The sequence below is a fragment of the Diceros bicornis genome, chromosome 3 (genome assembly GCF_020826845.1).
Source record: "Diceros bicornis minor isolate mBicDic1 chromosome 3, mDicBic1.mat.cur, whole genome shotgun sequence".
Taxonomy (NCBI): domain Eukaryota; kingdom Metazoa; phylum Chordata; class Mammalia; order Perissodactyla; family Rhinocerotidae; genus Diceros; species Diceros bicornis.
Window position 1 is genome coordinate 54,499,218 of NC_080742.1, and position 27,165 is coordinate 54,526,382.

Genomic DNA, 27,165 nt, shown 5'->3' on the forward strand with positions numbered 1-27,165 from the left:
CGGGCGCGGCGCCGCGCCGTCCCTGGGCGCCGCCCGCCCCGTTACACACAGCATGTAAACAGTCCCCGCCGGGAGGAGCCCCGGCACCGGAGGGAGCCCGCCCTGCCCGGCCCCGCCGCCTGCCCCGGAGCCCGCGGAGCCGCGCGCTGCCCGCCCGGGAGGAGGGCGCCCGAGGAAAGAGGAGGGCGGGCGGGCGGCGCAGGGAGCAGGAGGCGGGCGGCGCGAGCGGAGGCTGGGGGAGCGGCGGGCGCGGCGGGCCAGGATGGATTTCCAGCAGCTGGCTGACGTTGCGGAGAAATGGTGCTCCAACACGCCCTTCGAGCTCATCGCCACCGAGGAGACCGAGCGCAGGATGGATTTCTACGCCGACCCCGGCGTCTCCTTCTACGTGCTGTGTCCGGACAACGGCTGCGGGGACAATTTTGTGAGTGCCTGGGGGAGGGAGCGCTGCAGCGCGCGGGAGTGTGGACGCGCGGCCGCCTCCCTGCGCCCGAGCTCCCGCACGCTGGGGAGGCTGTGGGGCGCGAGGTGGGGGGCGTAACCGGCTCGCCGCCGCGCACCCCGCTGCTCCGCCGGGAAGCCCCCGGGCCCGGTGCGGTGGTGTCAGCGCCCCGGGTGGGGCCGGGTGGGCGGCGGGCAGGGGCGCCCTTAGGATCTTGGGAGCCGGGCTGGGGCGGGCTCTTTCGAGGACGTGACCCCGCGGCTAGGGCGCGGTGCTCCGCTTGGAGCATCTGCGGAGTGTCTCCGCGTCGCACCATCACGGGCCGGGGCGCACCGACCCTCCTGCAGGATCCGGAGTCCGGAGCTTCCAACACCCAGGCGTCCCGTCCGGGTGAGGAATCCCGTTCCCTTTCCAATGCGCAGACACAACTCCTCGAGTTGTCCCCGCGCAGGAGAACCTCCCGTCCCCCGTGTTAGTCCCCGCGCTGGCTGTTTGGACACAAAGCCTCTGCCCACACTAACGATGCCCCATCTCCTGGACCTTCTTTGCGGAATTACACCCCGGATCTTAAAAACGCACGCGCGCGTGCGCGCACACACGCGGGCACGCCTATCCCCCTTTTCCTCCTGTGCTTCCATTGCGCCTCTGTGAGCTTCCAGTGAGGTGTGTGGGGCCCGAGCGGGTTCTGTCCCGCTGAGGCGGTGGCCGGGGCCCTGCCAAGCCCTTAGGTTTTCCCAGATGAGGAATTCTCCCTCCCCACCCCGCCTCGGGCTAGGAGGGACCGGGACCTGGAACTGCGGTGTCCAAATCTTGGACTTTGCATCCTGCGCCCACCTGGGATCTTGTCGCTGGCAGTTTAGGAAGGGGATGCGGAGGGCAGGGGAGTTGAGGGGGGAGGTGCGGAGACTGGGCAAGGATGGCGCTCCAAGAAGTGTTTGTAAGGACGGGGAAAAAATAATGGTCCCCAAATGTAAGATGGAGGCGGCTGTAGGCTCGGGTTACCGTGTGGTCGCCGGCTTGAGCCGGGAGCTGGCGCTGCTGCCGCCCGTGCGGACGGAGGTGGGGTGGCGCCGAGGCGCGGCCTGGCGCAGGCTCCTCAGGTGGGGGCTGGGCCGAGGTCCGGGACGCCGCGCGCCCCTGTCACCCATGGGAAGTTCACGAAGGAGTTAGAGACGGCAAGATCGCCTGTCTTGGTCCGGGAGAGGTGAAGGCGTGTGTATGACTTGCCAATAAAGCATGCCCCTCCGGCCACCTCCACCTCACCCCGCAGAGGAGAAGAACCCACCTGGGGCCCAGCTGTGGGATGCTCTAGAAGAGGGACGGCCTTGGGTGACAGCCAGATTAGAGTTCTGGCTGTGTGACTCTGGTCAAATGCTTTCCCCTGAGCTCAGGTTACACATCAAAAAAATGGATATAATGCCAGCGCCCAGGTGATGGGATAGAAAAGGCACCTAACAGTCTCCACTCACAGCAAGCGCCCACAAATTTGAGTCAGAGATCTGGAGTTCCCCAGAGTTTAGCGCTTGTCTCTTTTTTTTGAAGAGCCTCCATTTTGTCACCTGTAAAACGAGGTTAATCAGAATGTCTCCATCACAGGTACTTGTGAAGAGCAACTAAGCTATAAATAGATGTAAGAACACTGTTAGCTGTAGTTAAAATAAGGAAATGTGTTGTTATTGAGAGGAGTGGGAGATCATTAAAACGGGATTTGCTCCACTGTAAAAGTGTGAGAAAGCCCCAGGATATAGTGGAAAGGACACCAGGGTCCAGCTAACTGCGAGGGGGTTTGATTAGGAGTCCCTTCTAGCCCTGGGCTTCCTGAGCCTGTCAGTGGCCTTTCCCCTTGCTTACTATGTGATGTAGATAGATAGGAATCACTCCTGGTTCTGGGTTTTATGGGGGAGAGTTCCACACAGCCTTCCTGCTGGAGACATACCCAAAGAAATTACTCCAAGGAGAATAAGTGGGTGGAGAAAACGCAAGGCTATTCTCTGGCCTTGATTGTGTATATCAAACCATCATTCAGAAACATTTTGTACATCAGGCCTTTTTCAAGGCCACCTGTATGAGTAAAATGCTTGAAAGTAGTCATTCACCCACAATGAAAAGAAATAAGGAAGAAAGAAGATGGTGGGAAAAGTAATTCCTTGGGTAAACTGGAACTTTCTCAAGGTTTCTGGAGGCCATAATGGACAAGATGCCAACCACTGGAGTTTTCTTAGCCCAGACCTCTCCTGGAATCTGTCCCAGGCCAGTTTTGTCAGGCTGCTGTTTGCCTCTACTAAAGGAACTCAGGCACAAAGTAAATGTCCTACCTCTGTTCTTTTCTTTTCCCCCGGAAAATCTGTTAGCATTATAAGAAATTTGAGATGAGTGGAATCCCTGTAATCTGAAGGATTTGTTAACAATAAGAATGTTTACATAGCGTTTCTCAATTTACATAGTGTATTCACATCATTTGTTCATTCAGCAAACATTTATTGAGGACTTACTTTGCACCACGCCAGGGCTACCTGGAATACTGATAGGGTCTCTGCCCTGGAGCTCCTGGGGCCATTCATCCCATCTAAGAGGCAGTGTGCATAGTGGTTAGTAGTGCACAGACTCTGGGGTCAAGCTACTTGGGTTTGGACCCCAGCGCCCTATGTCTTAACTGTATGCCTTGGAGGAAGTTATTTAATCCCTCTGTGCCATGATTTTCACATCTGTAAAATGGGGATGATAATATTAGTACCTTCATAGCAGGCTTGTTTGGAACAGTGCCTAAAATGGGAGTGATGGTATTAGTGACTCTCCAGCAGAGTCCCCACACAGCTATCACTCTGGATCTATTTAAAATATAATCCAGGTTGTATCTCCACCACTCCCCACCTCACCTAAACTGACTTCCCAGTAACCCCTAAGTCCTCACCCTGGCTTCAAGCCCCCGCATGATCTGTCTCCTGCCACCTCTCTGACCTCGTCTTGGACCATTCTTCCACCTTGCTTACTATGTTCCTGCCACACTGGCCTTCAGACATGCCAAGCTCATTCCTGCCTCAGGGCCTTTGCACTTGCTGTTCCCTCTGCCTAGAACAGTCTTCCCCCATATCTTTACATGGCTAGTTCCTTCATACTATTCAGGCCTGGGAGAAACCTTCCTGACCACACACTCCCTCACCTCACCCTCTTTCATTCTTATCATGGCATTCATTAGTACTTGCTAGTCTCTTTATTTTCTGCCTCCCCGACTAGACTATAAGCGTCATGAGAGCAGTGACCTTGTCTGACCTATTCATCACTGTATCCCAGCCCTTGGGACAGTGTCAGACACGTGATGGGTGCTCAGTCCATGTTTGTAAGAATGAATGAATGAATGCATGACAGTCTAGTGTAGAAGACAGATGTTAAATTTCAAGAATGACAGCTTCAAAGAATGATAACAACTAACACTTATGTGCAGTTTACTGCTCTAAGCACTTGGCGTGTATGAACTCATTTAATCTTAGTGATCTCACAAGGTACTCTCTATAATTACCTCCATAACTTTCCCACGGCTAATAAGTGTAGAGCAACTTGAACCATAGCCTGTCCTGAGAACATAGCATCACAGGAGTGACAACTGCGGACCCAGTTCAGACTGTGGGTTCAAGGGCGGCTTCTTACTGAGTCTCACAAAAATTCTGTGAGGTAGGTGTTATTATCCCCATTTCATAGGCGAGGAAACTGAGGCTCAGTGAATTTAAGGCACTCATCCAAGACTGTACCCCTAAGCCCAGAGGCCTGTCCTTTTCACCGTGCGGAATGTCCTGCAGGCAGGATCAGGCCAGCAGCTCCAGAGGCCTCGGAACAAGGACTTCTTTTTCTTCCCCTCCGCTCTGGCAGCTCCTGGGTCCCTTGTGCACTCTTTGCCCCTCTCGCTTCCCAGGCCCTCCTGTCCATGCCGTCCGTTTCCCAGCTGCTGCCCTGATTTGGGCCTCTCTCCGTGGACGGCCTGCGAGGTCAGGTCCTGGGCTAAAATGAAGCTGCCAGTGCCCCATGTGTGCTGGGAGGTCAGGCGCCTGGCTGCCCTGCCTGGCCCTACAGGTGTGACAGGGAGGGAGCTGAGAGCGCACACAGGTGGCTCCCTCCCCTCTTCTGCCAACTCAGAGGCCCTGAGGGCTCCTGTTGGGCTTGAAGAGTGGGTTTTGGCAGCTCTAATGGACCAGACGGGCAGGGGCACGTGTGCTCGTGTGTGTGCACTCCCGGCGCGGCAGCGGCAGCTGCCTCTCCTCCTTGTCCTAGGCCAGGAGAAAGCAGCTCTCTACACAGGGCACTGCCCCGCCCTCCCTGTGCCCGGGCACTAACGACTGGAGGAGGGGAAGACTCCCTCACTGTCCTACTTTTTCTGCCAGCCCATCAAAAACATGTTTGGATCTTGTATAGTTTAGTCCCTCCTCAGTACAAACACAAAGATAGCAGTTGTCATAGTATTAAAGAAAAAGGTTTTATTTATAGAAGGACTATGTGATTTAGTTTTATATGTGTGTATGCCTGTGTCTGTATATATTTTTCCCCCATTTTTGTTCTAGGCGTGTCTCTCTTCTTAACCTTGTGATCGAATAACCACCTTTTCATTTTGGAGAAGAAAATGTAATGTGTTTAAATGAGATTGCATCATGTTTATACGGTGGTATAGTGGAGAGAGCACTTTCTTGTCTAATTGAAACTCTGCCCTCAGTTTCCTCATCTGTCAAGTGGGATAATCATCTCTATGTTATATTATTATTGTGAAGATTAAATGGGGATTAGTGGTGGACTGTAAAGCTTTCCACAATGGCTGTGCCTTATTCATATAGAGAGATTATTTCAGGGAAAAAGATATGTCCTTCACATACCCATGGAGTGGTAATCCTGAGGAGAGAAAGATTCTGCTAATATGAGTTCAGATAACTGGGAATAAACACTTACTGGGTCCCTGCTAAATGCGAGTCCACAGGTTCTCTCCTGTAATCTTTGTACCCATCCTGCGAGTATTATTACTTTCTGTGACTTACAAATGGAGGAGCTGAGGCTCGGGTTGAAAGCATGCACACCTCTGTGGAGTCCTGGCTTTGCCCTTGGCTCCCTGTGTGATCACAGACAAGTTGCTTAACCTCTCTGAGCCTCAGTTTCCTCCTTGGTAAGACAGATCAGTGGTTGACACGAAGAGCGGTTTGTAGGTATGGCCGGCCATGCTCTTCCCACTCTCTGCAGAGATATGTTGGATGGCATGGGATGGCTTGTAGCTTTTACCTTCTTCTACCATCTCTTCTGTGGACAGCAGGCAGGTTTGGATTAAGCTGCACCAACTTAAAAGGGACTCCTCAATAATGATGACAGCAGATAACCCACATGTCAGTACTACAGTGAGAGTGAGACCCATGGCAATGGCCCTTTGACTCGGATAACTGAGTCCAGGGAGGAGAAACGGGTGTGTTCCTAGCTCCCTTGCCACACCCGCACTCTCCCTGCTCCCCTGCCACCCCCGACTCTGCCTAAGCACCAGGAAGTCATGTGCCATCCCCACAAGTGTTAAAACAGTAGGAGCACACAGACTGCTCAAAAAGATATTTGTAGGATTGAATTACCTTAATGATCTAATACCATTTTTGGATAAGCTGGATGTTCTCATCTACACTATAGAAAACTGAAAGGTGCTCGTTTGCCTGTTTGCAGATGACATGGTTATATTGTCTTAGGCTGGGCAAGCTTTGACAATAAACTCTGGCCCAACTTAATAGCAGAAGGAAGGGTTGCAGATGGCCTGTTCTAAATCACAGTTCTCACTGTGGATTTTGAGCTCCTGATAGGCAGGAATCTATAGGAAAGAGTAGGCTGCCCAGGGTAGTTACAGCATGGGCCACTTCACCACCACCCGTGCTGTCCTGAGATTTGGAGTTGGTTTAAGTCAGTAATGACATTAAGACTTTTACATGTAATGCTCACCCCGACTCCCCCGTCCCCAAATATGTAGTTAGTCAAAGTTCTGCTCTGGTTCATGTTCTCAGAGTGTGGTCCCAGCACCAGCTGCAGGAGCATCACCTGGGATGTTGTTGGAAAGGCGAACTCGCAGCCCCACCCCGTCAGAGACTCCAGGGATGGGGCCCAGCAGTTGTGTTTTCAAAAGCCTCCAGGTGATCGTGGATGCAGGCTGAAGCTTGAGCACCACTGCCTTCCCCTCCTTCCTGAAGCCCTTCCGTGGCATTTCTCCTATTACAGCAGGCGAGGTCTGCCATCTGCCTTAGCCTAAGTACCCTACTGGAAAGTCAATACATTCTGTACCTGGATTTATATTTGCCAGGGAGTTACATTGTTCAAAGCCACAGGTTCTCTGACCGCTGCTGTAGTTTTTTCATGGCCAGAGTGGGTGTTTGGTTACACATGCTTCAAATACTTTCCAAGTCGAAGTCATTGTGGCCACGCCCTGTGGTGCAGGCCTCTGGGTCTTCACCCCCCATTTGTCTTTGTATGAGACTAGACCCCAGATCCTATTTCCAGGAGCTTCAGCCCAGCCACCAGAGGTTCTCTCTGCCCTCCCCTGGTTTTGGAATGGGCCTCTCTCCTTTTTCTGAGAGGTAACCATCCTGTCCCCCACCCCCTTGCCTGCTAGTTCTGAAGAGCTGGTCTGTTTTGTCTGTGGGCGCTGCCTCTAGAAAGTGATGGAGGCAGATCTGTGTCCCGTTTGTAGCAAGTGGCCAGGCCCGTTAACCTTGCACTGTTTGTCCTAATCTCACTTGGTTTTATCTTTTCTTTCCATTGTTTCCCCTTTGTCCCTATTTTCCCAACTGCAGACTTATTTTTTATTTCATCTTATTTTGTATTCTGTGGATTTTTGCTGACTGCCTTGATTGATTTTGGAAGGAAGCAGTTTCAATAAATAAAACTGAATACTTTTTGTTATGAGATACAATGGATATGAAACAATTAGCGTTAATTAAGTGATGTCTTTTAAGCGGCCATGTACACCTAGGTCTGTCTGATTCCAAACCCCCTGCTCCTTCACATATCATATGGGCACAGAGTCAGTAAAAGCTTTTAAACCCACAAAACCAACATGACTGGGAATCCAGGGTGAGTTAGACAGCCAGATGAAGGAAATTAAGGCAGACTAGACAGAAGGCCCTTTAGCAGGTGTTAAGTCTTTCCTCAATGTAGTCACAAATCAGCAACTCCAAAAGTGGAGTAATGAAAACTATGGCATGAACAATCTTCTCGTGAGGTTAGAGATGCCCCAGAAACACTAAATTAAAGAAACTGGTTACGAGGCAGTGGTGGATACACTGCGATTCTGTTATTGTTTGAGTGGTAAACTTTCCTTAGTTTACTTTGTAATTTAAAGTTCAAATGCACTTTGAAAAGAATGGGTATACAAGGTTTTCATAGATACCCCTACTTCTGAATTACCTTTAACCTGAGTTGGCTTGGATGGTGGTCTCAGTGAAATCACATTGGGCGTCTGATATGCTCAGCCTGTGACCTTCGCCTTGTGGCGGGTGGAAAGCCCAACCCCCCATTCTGCAAATGCAGAAGGGGAAAGAGGGTACTGATGTCACCATTTATTGAACATCCACTGCGTGCCAGCCAGACCCTTAATAAACTTTTTCCTTTTCCTCTAATCTTCACAACAAGTCTAGGGAAGGCAGGCTTAAAGTTTTCTATAATGTGGTGCTAGATGTTAATCCCATCTTTAACTTGGATAAGAATTTGAAATACACTGGAACTTTTTAAAATTTGAGTATGAAAATGGGAACTGAGCAGAACTTACATTAAAATGGGACTTGATCGTTCTTGCTAAATCCCCACTGATTAAGAATCAAGTGCAATAATGGATATAAAAGCACTTTGTACTATTATACTTTTGTACAATGTAAGAGACTATTGCATAAATGGCATTTCAGTGGCTCGACAACTTTAAGGGTCTCTAGTTAATAGGGAATCATGTTTGAGCTATTCACTAAAGTTAGAGAATCTAGAAGTTGTCTTTGTCAGGTCAAGGTGGAAGCTACTCTAGAAGTCTCCTGGAATTAGAGCAGCATGTGTCGGAAATGGACCTATACATCTGTGAAACACAGATAATTAGCATGTGAAGATGGCACATTAGCACCTAGTTAGGTCTCTCTTGGATCTGAGCAGTATTTTAAGACTATAGATCTAGTTCTTGGAAATGCTACCATGAGAAGGAAGGAGGTGAAATGTGTTTACTGAGTGATGGGCATATAACTTTCTGGGGCGATGCCCTAATGGTTTGTATTAATAGAAGGGAACAAGTATGTGCTTGACATGGACCATTTCTCCAAATAGATCCTGTCTCCTGCCTGGTCCCTGCTTCCTGCTCTCGTCTGCCACATGTCTTCCTTTCTCCCATGCCTCTACACTTTTTCACCAGTGTTGAGCTGTCATTGATCAACCCCTCTAAACATTCTTGGTACCTGAGATATACCCTGATGTTATGCTGGTAGCCCAGTGCCCCTCCCTGCTCACATATGCAGAGCAGGGGGCTTCTGCATCTAGATCTCTCAAGCCTGTCTCTTGGGCCTATTCCAGATCCTTGAACATTTATGGCAGAGACTTGTCTAGTCTTAAAGATGTGCTAAAACCCATATCCTCAAGTGAAAAAAAATATTCGTCTAGCCTTAAGAAAAAATAAAACCTAAAACCAATCTCCTCTTGGTGCATGTTAACATTGTGAAGTGATGCTTGGGTATGATGGCTCCCTTAAAGCATTTTAATGGAAGGTGAGATTTCAGGAGTCTTTGTTTCCCAGTGACTTGTAATGACTTTTCTGTGTGTTCTCCTAAGTTCATTTCATTTTGAAGTAAATTTACCCTCACCCCCACTCTCAGGCCAATCTGGGTAAAGAATGTCTTGTTCCAAGTTAGTGGTTACAAACTATGCTTAATTAATCCTTCAGCCAGCAAGTTAAGGATCATACAGGCTCTCAGTTTCTCCTCTCTCCTGTTTTAAAACGACCCTTAGCTTGCACTAGAAGGAGGGCAATGGAAATCATGGGTGGGGGACTACCAACCCCACTGCCCATTTTACTCCATATGAGCAGATCTCATGACCAATTGAGCAGGTGAGATTACAGACCAAAAGCATGGGGGTTTTCATAGGGTCTGCATTTTCTCATCCCCGTCAATGCTAACAAATCAAGAGTGAATATATGAATTTTACTCTGGAATGGAGGCCTTCTTCAAATTCATGTAATTAAAAAAAGATAATTCTTGGCTTTCTGTGTCTCACACCAAGTATAATGACTGTGTATCTTTGTTTTCTCCTTCCCCTCGCCTCTGGGCACGTAGCACGTGTGGAGTGAGAGCGAAGACTGCCTGCCTTTCTTGCAGCTAGCACAGGATTACATCTCCTCCTGCGGCAAGAAGACGCTCCATGAAGTCTTGGAAAAAGTCTTCAAGTCTTTCAGACCTGTAGGTGCCTGCTTGGTTTCTAAAGCCGTCTTGTTTTCTACAGTGATTGTGCTTTGAATAACATAGATTGTGAGGAAAGTGGGCAAAACCTGGGATGACTAATTGTTTTTCTCTTGTCTGCCCTGTGGCTTAAAGATAGCAGCTAGTGGAGGGAGGCTGAGGGCGGAGAGGGAGGGGGACTGGGATGTGACACAGCTGTTTGTTGCAGGGAAGATGGTTATTTCTAGCATCACTTGAGTTAAGAATCTGTGATAGGGTGGGAAGCAAACAGAGCCTTTATAAGACCACTGAGTATTCCTGTTCTCGTCCAGCAGATCTAAAACCAGAATACTTGGAGGTGCTTGGGAGGTTCTCTTATAATAGGCAGGCCTATATTTGGGGAATTTCCAGAAGACTATATAAAGGAGTTACCTCCTTTACCCATTTAACCCAAGTTACCCTTTACCCATATATCTGTGGGTATGGAGAAGGATGAAATTGGATATAGGTTCTATTCTTTTCTCTTTTTATAAATTCTCTTGTAGAGAGCTGGCTCACCCTCCCCACCCCCCCCACCCTCAGAGGATTTAGGAAATCTGTATGTCTGTGGCTATGTGACAGTTTCTTTTCATCCTAGCTGAAAAACTTGTAAAATGAAGACTCACCCCTATTTTGTAGATTACCTGTTTCCCTTTATCTTTATTGGAAGATAAAGTCAAATTATCAATGTCCTGACACTTCCCCCAAGTTCAATTCCCCACCCACTGTAAATACTCTACATGGTCAGTGATATTTGCTCTAGAATATCTATTTATTTCTTTTTCAAATCTTTTAAAATGATATCTACTTCTCTACTGAAATTTTCAAGCTTGTGTCTTATTTCTCTGAACATAGTAGGTTTGGTTGCGTAATAGACTGTGTCTGATATTCCAATATTTCAAGGTTTGTAAGTCTGTTTTGTTGTCTTTTGTTTCGACTGCTTCTCACTCCTGGTATCTTGTTTCTTTGTGTGTTGGATTATCTCTATGTGCTGGTTATTGTATTTGAAAATTTATGTATAGGAATAAATTGAGGCCTAAGATGATGGTACCTTCCTCCAGAGAGGATTTTTATTTGCTTCTACTGGGGCTTGGGGGCTCTCTCAGTCTGAGACCACATTCAAACAATTTAAGACTTGTGGCTCTTGGGACTCTCCAGGTGGTGACAAGCCAGGTCTGGTTTCTTCTAGTTCGTCCTTGTCCTGGGAGCAGTCTTAGTCTGTTCAGGCTGCTATAATAAAATACCATAGACTGAGTGGCTCATAAACAACAGACATTTATTTCTCACAGTTCTGGAAGCTGAGAAGTCCAAGATCAGGGTGCTAGCAGATTCGGTGTCGGGTGAGGGCCCACTTCCTAGACAGACGGCCATCTTTTCACTGTAACCTCACATGGTGGAAGGAGAGAGATATCTCTAGCGCCTCTTTTATAAGGGCACTAGTCCCATTTACGAGGGCTCTACCTTCAAGACCTAATCACCTCCCAAAGGCCCCACCTCCTAATACTATCACCTCGAGGGTTAGGATTTCAACTTAACGAATTTGGGGAGGACACAGACATTCAGACCATAGCAAAGGGGTAGGCCTTTGAGGTCCCAGCTTAAAATGGGGGTGGTTTATCACAGTCTGCCCCTTTGGAAGACCCTGGGTTTGACTTTGATCCCCCTAGCTCTTAGAGTAGGCCAAGAATGCAGTAAAGTTGCTAGCTGTTTCTTCTAGGTCAGCTAATGCCCTCAGGACAAAAGCAGCTTTTTATGTTAGGTTTACTTCTCTAGGTTCTAATTCTTCAATATATTTAAGAAGGCGTTTTTCATATTTAATCCAGCTTTTTTAGTTCTCTGCAGAAGAGTTGGTCCCAATCATTTAATTCTCCATTATAAGAAATGGAATTTCAGTGGCTTTTGTCACTTGTCTTGATTTGTATCATCCATCCAACCAATTCATTTTTTTGTTGTTAATTATCTAAGCCTGTTTGGCTCATTCAAAATAGTTTTTTGACTTAAAAATATTGGCCTAAAAAATATTGGCCTATCCCACTTTCATTCATTAAATATATATTTACTGAGGACCCACTAGGCACTTGGCACTATTACTGCTCTGTTCTGAGAACTTGACTCAAACAGCTTACATTTTAGTGGCAGGGAAGACAAGATAAATAAGTACAGCATATAGTGTGTTAGTGATGAGTGCCAAGGAGAAAAAAAATAAGTCAGGGAAAGGGGGTAAGAAGTGTCAGAGGTACTGAAAGGTTTGACTCGGGGAGCAGGGAAGGCTTCCCTGAGAGGGTGACATTGGAGTAAAACTTGAAGTAAGGTGTGAGCCACCAGGAGATGTAGGGGAAGATCCAGGTAGAGAGAACAGCAGATACGGAGGCCACGGGGCAGGAGGATACCAGTATTCGAGGACAAGGAGGGCTGGTGTGGGTGGAGGGGGCAGGGGGAACAAGAGAGTCTGGGAATTTCAGGGGCTTGCCGGTCACAGGAGGACCTGGGCTTTTCCTCTGGTGTGATGGGGAGCCACTGGAGGAGTCTGAGCACAAGAGGGATCTGACTTCACATTTTGAAAGGCCCCTCTGCCTTTGGGCTGAGAATAGGCTGTGCGGGGAGGGTGGGAGCAGGGAGACCAGCGAGGAGGAGGCCGTTGATGTCATCCAGGCGAGAGGTGGTGGGGCTTGGACCCGCGTGGGGACAGTGAAGGTGGAACAAAGGGGTCAGATTCTGGAGGTGCCTTGAAAGTAGACGTAGCTGGGCTTGCTGGTGGATCGGAAGTGGGGGATGAGAAGAAGAGAGAAGACAGGAGGACTCCAGAGTTCCTTGTCTGTGCAACAAAAGGAGTGGTGGTGTCATTTATTGAAGTGGGGAAGGCCACAGGAGGAGAAGTTTGGGGATGATGCTATCAGGAGCTCAGTTTTGAACATGTCAGTGTCTGAAATGCCTGTTGACATCCAAGTAGTGATACCAAGGTAGACAAAATTTTTAAAAGGTAGATTCCCCCAAATCTTAACCAGAAAAAAATATTAGCAAATGATACGCACATTGCAGCTGGTTTCCTCACAAGGGTTCCTTTTATTAACCTGCCAGCTGGTTCTCTTTGTGTGGGCATCATCTCTGGTGGTGAGCAAAGTACCGTAGAATTGACTTACCTGGAGAAGATGAGTTCCCACCAGAACTTGTTTTGCTGTTTTTCTTTACCGTGTGGCTGTACTTCAGTAACCAGAAAGCCATGCATAAACAGAAAAACAAATGCAGTCCAAAAAAGTCGAGATGCATAGCTGAAAGCAGTTGGATTAGTTGAATACTGTCTTTCATATCAAGCTGCTGTGTGTCACAGAGACACACAGATTTGATTTAATGTTGTTGGGCTTTCAGGATTCATTTCTAAAGCAGAGCCTTGCATGGTGGGCAGGCAGGATGCTCACAAGGTGAGGAGGCTTTGACCCAGTAGAGCACCCCTTCTGGTGGGGAGGTTTTTGCATGCTGGGCGCCTTCTGGCTGGGCCTCCTCTCTTGAGGAGAGGCTGGTGGGAGGTACCTTCTCAGGGTTAGTGAAGGTGAAGTGCACCCGGCTTTGGGTTTCTCTCATTCAGAATGTGCCCCAGGTCGGATGAGAGGGGCTGGTACAGACCAGGATGAGGACTGCTGGAGATCAATGGAAACTTTTACCCTCTGCATCTTCACCAAAGAGTGCGTTTCTTCCCACTGCCACTGTTTCTCTGTTTGTTTTATATAAAGAGCTTTGGCTTTAGAAATAAGATGCAAGAAGGGGTCTTGTTGCTATTGTAGTTGAAAGTATTTGTTCAAGTAACGCATATACCCAAATGCTGCAAGGTTATCAAGCAGATAGACTTCAGCACATCATTTCCCTGAAAACGTGTGGTAATCTGATCAGTTCGTACAGCTGCTTTTTGTTTACAGTTGGGGAAACCACTGGAAGAATATGCCCTCATCTTGGAGCAGCCTCATCTGTGGCTTTGAGTCCTTGTTCTTCCTTGGCCAGCCCTTCCCCAGCCCCTGCCCTGTGCAGTCTCTCCAGAAAGATAAGGACCTGTCTGTTGACAGCCGCCTGCTGCCTTTGGGGGCATCAGTGGAGCAGTCAGTTAACTTTGCTGGAGCCTGTGCGCTCCTGCATGCGTGAGCCGAGAGTGGAGTCATCCTCTGGCCTTCCTCAGCGGTCCTGCCCGAAGGCTCTGCGCATGTCAGTGCTCTGCGTCTTTTGCCGTACCAGCTCTGTAGACCACGTGCTGTTTTTCTCTTTCTCTTGTTTGCCTTCCCCCAACTGAAACAATCAATGTCACAGTCCAAGTCCACTCCCCTCAAGAAATCTGTTGTTGGATTTGAAAAGAAAAGAAAAAAAAAAGTTATTCCTTTTCTTTTTTGCCATCTTACTCCTCCTCTTTTTCCTCTACTTCTGTCACATTTTCAACAAAATGTGTCGATTGTCTGCTCTCTGCCAAAGCAAGGCTTTGGAGAGTGAGGAGCAGGGCTTAGTGCCCAGTTGCTGCCCTCAAGGAGCTGACTTTCTTAGGAGAGACAGCCACAGAAACGTACAGAGAAACTCCAGGTTACAAGACAGAACATTTATTTTGGTCCAGACACTCTGCTAGAAACGTGCAGAACAAGCGAAGGAGCTCCGTTCTCTGCTCTGCTTACTCCACTTTGCTGGGTCTTTGGGGAAGCAGTTCCTGAGAGGACATTAGTGAGCGTGTACTACAGGGTGCTGTTTATGGTCTCTCCCCAGTTATGTGGGATCAGGATACCACAGTGATGAGGCATTCAGGCTCTGTGGGCAGGCTACCTGGATTCAAAGCCCAGCTCTGCCACTTGCTGGCTGTGTGACCTCAGCCAAGTTATTTGACGTCTCTGTCTCTCAGTGTCTTCATTTGTAAAATTAGGAGACGTGATGATAGTTACCTTAGGGTTGTCGTGACGATTAGATGACACATTTCTTGTTGGGTACTTAGTACAGCACGTTACACGTGATAAGCACTGAAAATGCTGGCATTGATATGGACGGGATGAGGACGCTAGGCAAAAGACTGTTGAGAGGTGAGCGGGACTTAGTGAAACCGTTTGTAGGACTCTTAGATTTTTGGTGGAGAGGGAAAACAGTTTGCTAAGTGATTTCAACGCATGCTTACCAGAAGCATTTGGCTAAGGTCAGGGATCTTAAAGAGGTGTTGTTGGGATATTATAGTAAAAGTTTATCAGCGTTGGCTTTGGCAAAATAACAAACATCCGTTCAGTACTCAATCCATCCAACTCACTGTGTTAGATGCTAGTGCTACCAGGAGGACAAATGGATGCTCTCATCCCCCTAGAGGGGCATATGACCAAAGAGCCTCTGGGTGACAGGGTTATGAGTGATATTTATTTTCTCCTATTCTGTATTTTCTATATTTTCTATGGTGTCACAGAGAACATTTATAATCGGAAACTATGTTGTGATTTTTTAAAAAGCTCCGTTGTCTACAATATGTCAGAAGGGCTCAGAATATCAGATGTGAGGAGGTTCATTGAGGCCCGAAGTGCCGGGCAGTGGCTTTATTGAGGAGGTGGGACTTGAAGAAATGGCAGAGTCTTGATGTGCTCAGAGGGGCAGGAGGGCTGGCCAGGGAGGAAGGCCCATCTTGGCCCCTTAGCTCAGCGTCTTACAGATGTCCTGGGTTGGGGAGGTGGCTCAGCCCTGCCCTGGCCTGTCTGGCTCATATGCCGTGTGGCCTCTAGCAGGTCATTCATCCTCAGTGTCCCCATCTTTAAAATGGGGGTCATGCCTGTTTCACTGTCCCATGGATTAGTGGGGAGCTTCAAAATCAGACTGAGAACACAAAGGACTGTCAGATCCCAGCCACCCTGCTGAGGGTCCTCTCAATGTCTGGCTCATAACTGCTGTTAGGAAATGCTGATTGGGTAGACACGTACTCTGTGGGTGCAGCTCCCTGCCTAGAGTGACCCACATTCCGCACACTCCAGGGGCTCCTAGCTTGTACCTAGTTTTTTTCCTTCGTGCTGGCACGTCAGATCCCAGTGGTACATGTATGCAGGTGGCAGTACCCAGCAGGCCATCACGCCATCCGTGAGCAGGTGGGTTTATCCGTGTCGTGTGAACAATAATGGCGTCAGAGACTTGATAAATGTGAATTGGAGAATTGTTGGAGTCCTACATTTTTCTTGCTCAAGTGGACCTCAGGTGATAGTTCCTGGTCATCACATGACTGAACTAGGCCATAAAATAGTGGTTATGGATCTCAATAATGGTGATTGTACCATTTATTTTTTCCCTCAATGTTTTGTATCTTTCATTTAGTGACAACTGACGGACTTTCCCCTGGTTAAAAAACAGTCCACAAGAGGAAAGACCTTACCATTTCCAGTTCAGCTGCAAAACCAAACCTTACCTTTGCCCTTTCAGATTCTCTCAAAACTTTATTTTATTTTCCTGGAGTGCTACTCTTCCTCTCTCACCAGCACCGTGGATGTTAGGGTCATGAGGCATCCATTGCTGTGATGATCTGTGTGCTATTTTGGTTGATATTGCTTTGATGGCCCTACCTGGAGCAGGAGCCCGTGGTCCCCATGTTTTCTTGCCCTCATTGACCCTGGTCCCCTCCCTGGGGATGCTGTGTGACCCCATGTTTTTTCTCTTGAGAAGCAGAGACACGTATTCTGGAAAAATGCCCATAATTCTAGCTCACTGGCATGAGCAAGACGGATAGTTTCAGTCTGCCATTTATAGCTGGAGAGCCAGGGCTTACACCCCACAGGAAAACTCTTTATGACCCAGAAAAAGTCACTTCTTGCTTCTACTTTTCTAGTCTGGTCAAGAGCCTGGATGAAGAGAAGAATCCACCTGTGGGAAGCTGCCCCCGTGGGTCAGAAAGTCTGATAAGAAAAGATTATGCGCACGTGTGGGTTTTAATAAAAGACATTGAAAGTTGACAATTTAAGTTGATCATGGCCTTTCTTTTTTGCTCATGTTATGAACATTCAAACCCTTGTCTTTTTAGAAGTACCGTGGCCCCTAAACGTAAGAGAGCATCTGCTACTCTTGCCCGTTTGGGTCTTACCTCCATCTTGCCACCTACCTCTTTTTTCCCCTAGTATCAAGAAGACAGACTGACCAGGATCCTGTCAGAGGTTTCTTGGTACCAGTAGCATCATGGATCATTAAGATAAATACTGGCAAATTCCCCAAATGCTTTAGAGTGTCAATACTCAGAGTGTGGTTCCTGGCCCAGCATATCCCCATCACCTGGAACTTATTAGGATGCAGAATCTCAGGTCCCACCTGAGACCCACTGAGGCAGAATCTACGTTTTAGGAAGATCCCTGGGTGAATCATATACACACTAAAGTGTGAAAAATGATGCTTCAGTGAATCCTCTAGAAAGAGCTTACAGGGACCTCTGAAGCCACAGGGCACTTACTAGAAGCAGGAAAGCCTTGGCTGGTGGACCATGCTCTCCAAGGCATAGACACCCCCTCCCCTTCTTTTATAAAGACACTTCCGCTATGCTGAGTGAATGCCACCTTCAGAGACAGCAGATGCTAAGTGCCAACTGAATATGGCCTCAACTAGTTGACATCACTTTCCGAAAGACCTGGAGTCAGTCCTACAGATGACCAATACTCCCTGGGGTCTGAAGAACTTTAATTCTCAAGGGTTGGCAGCTCTCCGTTTCCAGTACAAGCCTGTTTGGATGGGTGACCATAGATTATTCAAAGGAAGCTTGGTGGACAGCAAGACTGTGGAAATGCCAACACTGTTGTCCAGAGTGAGCATAAAGATTTTCTTTCCAGTCAACTGAGAAAATTTTATTGAAATAGGAACGAATGATTATAATAATCATGAGTAATTTAAATATGCCAGACAGGGCTTTTTGGCCTGTCTCCTTTTCCTTACAATCATGTGTGGGTACAGTGAAAGCAAGGACTCCGGGATTCTTACCAGTCTGTTTGGACTCCAGTCTCTGATATGTCTTCTTGACTGTTAAAAATTTGGATCTAGAAGATAAATTTAGACTTACCCACCATAGATGGGAGTGGAGACAGTGGTGGGAATGCTGCATTATTACATATCTGTGTAAGATCCTTTGGAATTCCAGGCAAATTCTAGTTCTTGTGCTTTTTCTGTCCTCTTCTGCGTGCTTCCAAATTGTACATAACTCATAAGCGTAGACATTAGCATTACATATTGTATTTTTACAAAGGTGTATACCCAGTACAAAATATTGAAGCATCCATCTATGGGAACAGCACTGAGAGCTGGGAGGGAATCTCCTGGGTGGTCTGATGGTTAGGCATGTGAAGTCTGCAGTCTGATGGCCTGGGTTGGAGTCCTGGCTTTGCCACCTCCTGGGTAACTCCAGGCAAGTTACTCAGCGTCTCTTGGTCCTACCTGTAAACGGGGGATAATAATAGTACCTACCCCATAGGGTCATTATGAAAACCAAAGGCATTAATATCTGTAAAGCTGCTTAAGACGTTGCCTAGCAGATAGTAACTTAACCAGTATTAACTATTATTATTGAATCTGCAGTACGATGAAATTGGTTGCTTCAGTGGCATGCTGAGTGTAGTCCTGAGAATCAAATGAGGAGGCTGATAGAGTTGAGGTTCACATCTTCTTGCTTCCTGCAGTACTAATGACTGGTGACATGGTCCAAAAGCAAGTGCAGCAGAGGAGAGAGGGAGAAGCAGGGGCTGGCGGCAGTCTACTGATGCGGCCGTAACTGCCCTTGCATAACTGACTGCTTGTGCTTTCAAATGAGAAGCAAAATAACATAACATAACTAGATACATTTACGTAAGGCCTTACAGTTTGCCACCCAGGGCCACATTCCCTTTCTCATTTAATCTCCCTAGTTTCTCTGTGAGATAGAGCAGGTGTCACAGTTCCCGCTTTACAGAGGAGGACGCTGAGGTTCAGCAAAGGCAGTGGTTGGCAGAGGTGCCCAACAAGAGCCCTGGCTGCTGGATGCCAGTTTCAGTGCCTTTTCCACACATCCTCTCAACGAATCTGCAGACTCTGAGCTGAGATGCCTTAAAAGTCCAGAAGCCATTGAGAACTGCTTCTCTTCTTTCTGCCTTCTGTAAGGGCAGGACCTGATCAGCTCTTGAAATAGCATCCAAACACTTCCTGCCAAAGGGAAGGGCCTCCCATGTGGCTGATGCTCTAGATCTATAACTACATGCTTTGGATTCACATCGAAGTGAGGTAGGAAGCCAGGAAGAGGAGAGAGGGGAAGCCTGGTTTCATGCTTGGCTTGTTGGATCCCCATCTACAAGCCACGCTAGGTCCAGGAGAGAGAGGGTGTTGAGGGGTACCTGTGGTTTGGGTCCGTGTGAATTACCTAAGTGTATTATGAGGAACAACCAATGGCACGTCTTTCTAGGACAAGATGGCAAATATGTAGATACATACCTCAACTGTGCTCTCTTTACCCATGACAGCCGTTGCGAATTAACCATGGTCTTTCCTTCTGAGCCTCAGAATCCTCCTGAACCCAGGGCTCTAGGCAGCCACTACCAGTCCGATTTGTTAAGTGAGGGGCAACCCATTGGCCATTCCTCTCTTAGGTATCCCTTCAGTGCAATGAGGAGTTACATTTATTGTTGAATTAATGCATCTTCTTTTGGCATTTAGTTGATTCTGGAGTTCTTGGTAGTGGCAACAATATTTATATTTTATCACCTATTTAAATATTACCACTCATTTGACACTTTTCACCTTGCTGTGTCATCAAGCAGCTCTTCAAATAAAAATTGAACACCAGGGGCCTGCCCCGTGGCATGGCGGTTAAGTGCATGCGCCCTGCTGCTGGCGGCCCAGGTTCAGATCCCGGGTGTGCACCAACGCACCGCTTGTTGGGCCATGCTGAGGCGACGTCCCACATAAAGTGGAAGATGGGCACAGATGTTAGCTCAGCACTAGTCTTCCTTAGCAAAAAGAGGAGGATTGGCATGGATGTTAGCTCAGGGCTGATCTTCCTCACAAAAAAAAAAATTGAACAACAAAATATGAGTCATTGTTCATTGTAACCAATGAAATATTGGGGAGCCTGGAGATTTTCTACTTTTAAGTATTAAAACATGGCATCATGTTTTGTGAAAATGTCTTTTCTCTCTCTTTAGAGGCAAACTTGATCTTTTATTCTGTCTGCTAAGATATGGAAGGGAGGCAGTAGTAGGAGAAAGGGGCTTCTCCCTTTTCCCATGCACACAGGTTAGTACAAACTGTCTGGGCAAACTGAGATGCACTCCTCCTGCCCCACGGCTCCAGGTCAGCAGCGTCTCTTGGAGACAGCGGCAGCACTCAGCTCTAAGGGGAAAGCGCATGCCTGCAATTGGCTCTGTCCACCTTGGCAGGCCACATGCATGATATGACTAATAGTGCCTGGCAGGTGATTTTGTCCTGAGCGTGTTCACAGGGCTCCGTGAGACCTACAAGAATGGGGGTTCGAGAACTTCAGAGTAAAGGCGTTATTTTGATCAGAACTCTGCTTGTCCTTTCCTCATTTAAGCATTTGGGAGGGAGTGGGAAGAAGGGATGGTGGGGGCAGGGCACAGGGGAGGCAGTGCAATGTAAACAGAATGGTCCATCTTGTTTTGGTGTCTTAATGCAGTTAGTGTTTGGATCATAGGGCTGGTCGGTGAGGTTGCCTGAAAGTGATTAATCAGGGGGCCACCATGTGAGAAAGTGCTTTGGCCCCGTGCAGACTGTAAATCTCGTGGGGGAGCTGTGGGATGGAAGCCCTGCCATCACAAGCAAGGCCCAGGAGCGCCCCAGGCAATGGCTTCCTGCCACCACTAGAGCTTTTGGTTCATATTGATCAGGCCTGGCAAATGGCACAGTGTCTAACCAGAGACCAGTCAGTGCTTTAAGAAAATGTTCACTGTGAATGTATTGTGAATTTCCCTAAGGATAATTATAGAGCAGTTGGAAAATACAAAGAAATAAGGAGGAAAAAATTTATTCATAATCCCACTATCTACAAGTATACTGTGAAAATTTTGATGTATTTCACTGAAGTCTTTTTTTCTATGCATGTATATAAGTTTTAAGAAAATCTGTATCATAATGAAAATGCAATTTTTATCATGTTCTTTTTATACTTATGAGCTTTTTTTTTTTTTGGTGAGGAAGGTTAGCCTTGTGCTAACATCTGTTGCCAATCCTCCTCTTTTTGCTGAGGAAGACTGGCCCTGGGCCCTTAGGAAGCCCATGCCCAGCTTCCTCTACTTTATATGGGACACCGCCACAGCATGGCTTGATAAGCAGTATGCAGGTCTGCGCCCAGGATCTGAACCTGCAAATCCTGGGCCACCAAAGCAGAGTGTGCGAACTTAACCACTGCACCACCAGACCGACCCCAAGCATATTTTTAATATAATTCAATTGTTCATAAATACTGTTTTAAGTAGATATATGATTCCATCTTATAGATGCACCGTAATTAACCATTTTGTTGAACATTTTAGTAGTTTCCACATCTTTGTATATGTGTTATAAATAATAGCATCATGTGTTTTTAGGGGAGAAAATAATGAGGAAGTAGATTTTTGACATCTCGATGGGACAGTCGGCACTGATGGTTGTACCGTTGCTGACATCGCCAGGTGTGTGTGTGTGCATAGATATTTTATCTTTGCACATAGGTTGTGTGTGGTGCCATGTTTTGATACTTAAAAGTAGAGAATCTCCAGGCTCCCCAATAAAACCTAGCCCTTTGGGCACCAATCCGTTGAAGGATTAACATTTCCATCTAATAAGTTTATAAACATAATTGTAGGTGTGGTTGACTCCCGTGGGATATCTGGGGCTGCTATGCGAAGTCCTGTTAAGTGCTGTTGAATTTGGATCAGATGCCTTTGGTGGTCTTCCTGCCCCTAGGCCATTTGGCACTCACACCTGCTTCTCTTCTCTCCCCTTTAGTTACTGGGGCTTCCGGATACCGATGATGATGCATTTGAAGAGTACAGTGCAGACGTGGAAGAGGAGGAGCCAGAGGCGGACCACCCCCAGATGGGGGTCAGTCAGCAGTAAACTTCCCAGGGCTCCCGCCTGAGAAGGAGTGTGAGCCCCGTGGTACCTGAGGTGGGGTCGCATGCTCCTGGGTTAGCATTTTGCGTTAGCACTTCGAAACAGGACGTCTGACTCCCAGCACCCAAATTAAAATGAAATACCTTTTTAATGACCACAAAATATCTGGGATGAGCTTTGCTCAGAAGTGACCTGAATCTTACTCCCGTTTCAGTGGGTTTCTATGGAGTTGTCTCGGTAGCCTTTGCCGTTTTGAATTTAGAGTCCATTTTGTGGCTGGCCCTTCTCTGTTGAGTTTATGTTAGAGAATTAACATTCGCTGACTTGAATGTAGAGAACTCTGAATGTATGAAGGATGTGTTTTGAGTCCTCACAGGTGACATTATTGAGGGGAAGCATGGCAGAGAAGAAATGCAGTCTGCACTTTTTATGTACCTTTAAAAGTGTCCGTAAGTGAAAGGTTTGCTTATAAAGCATGAGTTTTAATATCTAGTCATTCAACTTCACAAGTGCAAATACAAGGGCAGAAAAGGATAGTCACTTAGCTTTGGATGAAGAGGGTAAGAGAGGCAAAGAGAGGCCTTTGTTTAAGTGTTCTGCCATTACTGAGTTACCTGGATATGTAGCAACCAGTTCATGGTTAGGTTTAAACCTTGCTTGCATGTTCAATTATTTTCAAACATGCTAATTCCAAAGCCACTTTTAAAGTCTAATAGTGGAAAATATAAATGGGGTGAAAGACCTAAATTACTGATTTCTTTAAAATGTTTATAAACCGTCCCACATATGAAATGAAACATTTACCTTCTCTCTTTGTCATGAGATGGCAACTTGTTAAATCATGAGAACATCCAGAATCCAAGTGCCCCTTACACGTTGAAGCCATAGATAGATTTAATAGGAAAATACACCAGGACAAATTTTTTAAAAATATGATGGAATCCTTCTTTACTTTCTTAATCTTTTTATCTTTTACAAAACAAGAAAAGGATCCCACTGTATAATTTATTGAAAAATTGTAATCAGGTGTTTCAAGGAACCTAATTACAGTGAATTTTTAAAGCGACACGAACGTGGGAATCTTCTAATCGTGGGTTAGCTTGGTTCGAAGAGGAAGTTTTAATGATCAAAATACTCAGACAACTCACAGAAACAACTGCTATAATAACTGGAAACACTGCTGTCGTCATTTAGCCAACAAATACTTATGAGGGAAATCCCCATAACGCTAACATGGAATTATTGAAAACATTCGCTTTCTTGGACCCTTCCGCATCTCTGGTTCTAATAACTTAGGATGCAGAGTGTCTCTTTTACAACACTTAACTAAACGTAGCATCTGGGGTGGGAATGTTTGTGCTATGCACGCATGTGCCTGTTAGGTTGTCAAAGTTTTGGATTTGAAAAAAAGCAACCACAGTGGAGGCCACAGAGCTCCTCAGAGTCTTGTACATCTTCCAGGCGTGTCGGTGTAAACCTGATTCTGGAAACCTTTTCTGTTTGATTGGTGCTGTGAGGAGCGTGGCTGCTCTCGGTAGAACAGTGTACTCCAGTGTCGAGTCATTGGGTAAAGTGATAGAGTGGTTTCCATCCTGGCTTCAGGACCCACTTTTTTTTTTTTCTTTTCTTGGAAAAACATATTAAAGGTTAATTTCAAGTAAAATGAATTTCCCTCTGACGAGGCTGTTAACACAGCAACCCTTGGTGTTTCACCCCGTGGGGTGACATGCTCCGTGCTTTGCTCCCTGGCCCTGTTCTGAGAGGTGCAGTCCCTGAGCAAAGCTGACTGTGGGCTGTCCCTTCTCCTGAAGGTATGGCCCAGGTTTGGGGGAACCTCTGTGTTAACACAATAGGCTGCAAGAGTGACTTCAGCAACTGAAATGAGGAAGCTTTGCTAGCTTGCTCTATTCGAAGGTGAACTGGAATTTCATATGTAGAGGCTTAAAATCTAAATTTACATGTGTTTGAAAATGGAATAGACATTAATATAAAATGTATTTTATCAAAAAAGTGTTCAGACTTTGATCAAATACATTTTGGTATTATTATGTTAATGTTCTCTGTTTGTAAAAATTGAGCTGTGCTAGACTCAGCCGTTCAGCAGGCTGAGGAGAAGTCTGGTCTTTTTTCCACCCTAGGAGTAAGGACAACATGGAGTATGTTACTTATTTTCATGGCAAACCCCCCAAAGGTGTTAGCCAATCGCATTGTTTCCTGTAAAACTTCTTTTACTCTGGTTGTGTGCCCCCCGCCAGTGCTCGCTCACACCCGCACGCACTCTCCCTGCACTGTGGATTCTGTTTGGGTTGTGCATGGCGTTAGAGCTCTCACGGTGCAGAGCTTCCCCTGGTGGGTCAGGGAGTCAGGCAGCCTCTGGTTTTTGATAGGGAAGTGGTTCCCTGGCTGCACAAGTTCCTGAGTTGCACAAGCATATAACACACTTACCAGGGGGCAGCATGGCACAGCGGGAGGAGCGCTGGCCCAGGAGTTAAGAGAGAGACCTGAGTTCTAGTCCTGACTGCCAGCGACGGCGTGATCTTGGGCAGGCCACTTAACTAGCCTGAAATAAGGGGTGTTTGCCCTCCCTGCTTAGCCACTATCCTTCCATGACTGCCTTATGGTGTGTGTGTGTGTGAAGAGCAGCAGTCAAGGAAACTGTTCGGGAAATGAGAAGGAAATACATTTTGAATCCTGCTGTCTGTGGGATCCTAGCCCTGGCACTGCCTTAGAACATGTTTCTGTTGGTCTCTGAGTGTCCAGACCCCCTGGGGCCTGATCCCGAGGGGCTGATGAAATTCTCGTCCTTAGATGAGAGGGTAAAGTAAGGCCCCAGCAGATAGAGAAAACCTACTTGTGCCAGTTGTGCATGCTCTGCCTGTGGGAGACATAGCTTCTCTTTGTGCCCTGACAGTCTAGGGCTTTGGAAACGGAATAAGTTTAACTTAACTGAGAGGGGGAGGTTTGCATGAAGAGCTGGAAGAGAGTGCAAGACACGTTCTTTTACTTTTTGCCGTGTCATCCAACAGAGAGAAAGAGAAGTAATGGAGTGAGTGTGTGTGTGTGTGTGTGTGTGTGTGTGTGTGTGTAGGTGTGTGAATGGGGGAATGATTGATTGCTGGTTGATCACTGTGGGCCCGCTGTAAAATCAGGCCTATGATAATGTTACAAAACCTTGATCCTGGGTTTGAGTGAATCACAGAGACATTTTTCTCATGGCTACCTAGTTACTTCCTCTGCCTGATAATCATACTGAGCAGACTTCAGGGAATCGGAGAATGAGTTATGGAGCCAGGAGGGAGGCAAGACCCCACACAAGGCCTGCTGCCACCCTGGACTCAGTTACACTGAGGTGTCCATTCAAGTATCCCTGGCTCATGGCAGCGTGTAGTTCTTTTTTTTTTCCATGACTAGAAAACGGAAAGTCTCTCATTTAGGAATTCCCCTTGGTCCTGGTACCAGAATTAGGTTTCCAGTGTACTTAAGTGAAAACCTCTCTCCTCGCATAGTGACTGTCATTTTTCAAATATAAGCAGAAACCTGTCTCTAGCACAGTTACGTCTCTGAATATTGTTTCTGTTTCATAAGAGCACAAAGTGTATGGAGCTAGGGGAGCTGTGATACCAGAGCAGCATCAGAGATTGTCCTTTAGGAACCTGCCTTGCATATTAAAATTCACAAGGTGGGAAAGGGGTATGAACAAATCTGATTTCACGTGGTGTGAGAGGCAGTTAGGAGTAGGCAGGACTTAATCTGGGGTGGGAGAAGATGAGTAAGGGAGAATGGGAGACGTAGGGTTTGATTCTTTTAAAAAAAAAAAAAAAAAGCCAGGAGGCAGTTACCATATAAGGTACAGGAAAACTGTTTTCATGGCTATCTTGCTAGGTAGGAGCCTGCTTTCCTCAAAGGGACTGCCTGCATGTTGAGAGGCAAGGCCTGTGATAGGAATGGCTTTGTGGCTTTAAAATGCACCCCAGCCAAGGAGAAAATGAGTGTCCTGCAAATCTGGTGGGGCTCTTTTCCTCGATAAACCAGCTGCCAGCCAGAGAAGCTTGTCTTGCCAAAGTAACACCTGGCAGGCAGAACGTGAACCAAACTTGATCTTGCTGTCAGCTGCGGAGGAGGCCATGGGTCAGGAATGCCCCCACAGGCCAGAGCTTCCCGACTCCACCGAGCTTCAGGGTGGTAGAAAGAGCACAATTAAAACTCAAGTGGATCACAGATCCCTCTTCCCCTCTAGTGAGTGTCCAAAGAGATGCCATTGCTGATTACTTAGTCTTCAGATTTCCAGAGAATCCTAAAATTCTTTTGAATTCAAAACTAATCCTCTTTCATAAAGACCCAATCGGTTATCTTGGTTTTGTGATACCAGGTGTGACATGAAAGACTGAAGTCTTTTAGATTTTATACAGAATAATTCTGAAACTTGCCAGAATGCCAGTAGCCTCTGGTGTCCATGGCAACGTGGTGTCCATGGTTAAATATCTATAGCTCATGTTCATTGGGCAAATTGTTAAATAATATGTTGTCTTTGATATTTTTGTTTAAATTTGGATTACAAAAAGAGAGGACCTCTGAGCATTTCATGTTAGAAACCCCATTTAAAGCAGTGTAAGGCTGAATAGGCACAAGAAGTTAAAAACGTGCACCAGGCCACATAAAAGTAAACATTTAATTTGCTGAGAACTGTATTCAAGTTATGTGGTAAAACAAAGCTGACAGTCTGTTCTTTGTAAAATGGCCTTTCCAAGGTTTTTCTTTTGTTTTTGTTTATTAAGATTCATTTTTTACTTTAAGTACCTTCTGATGGCAAGGCAGGTAAAGATACAGAGCGGTACTCTGTACACGTGTCAGCTTTTTAGAGGAGAAAGTAAATGGTTAATTTTAAGGAAAACTTGAAACTATCTGTGAACCAGTCTTATTTGTGTATGAGAGCAAATTTTAGCCTTCTACACGAGAAGCAAAAGCAAAGAACAGTTTTGGGTTTTCTTTTTAGGCAAGGAATGTTTCATGCAAGTGTGTATGCTTTCTTTGCCTTTATGTTTCCTTTCAAAGAAATCTCTTGTAAATTACAAAACTGTGAAATGGGTTGCCAAAAATTGTTGCTGTTCGGTAGATGATGCTTCAAGCGGTGTAAATCCTCAATTGAACCCTGTCCACATCTGGTCCTTCCTCCCTCCCCTGAGAGTGAGGATCTCATCTAACGATGTAATTACCATACGCTTGCTATTAAAGAGCCTTCCAAAC

General features: G+C 46.6%; 1 protein-coding gene across 1 annotated transcript; it reads left to right on the plus strand.

Annotated features, from left to right (window-relative positions):
* On the plus strand, positions 1-27,165 carry MTURN (maturin, neural progenitor differentiation regulator homolog). The gene is made up of 3 exons (XM_058527670.1): positions 1-424; positions 9,745-9,867; positions 21,814-27,165. The coding sequence occupies exons 1-3, from the start codon at positions 263-265 to the stop codon at positions 21,922-21,924; spliced, it is 396 nt and encodes a 131-aa protein (XP_058383653.1). The 5' UTR covers positions 1-262; the 3' UTR covers positions 21,925-27,165.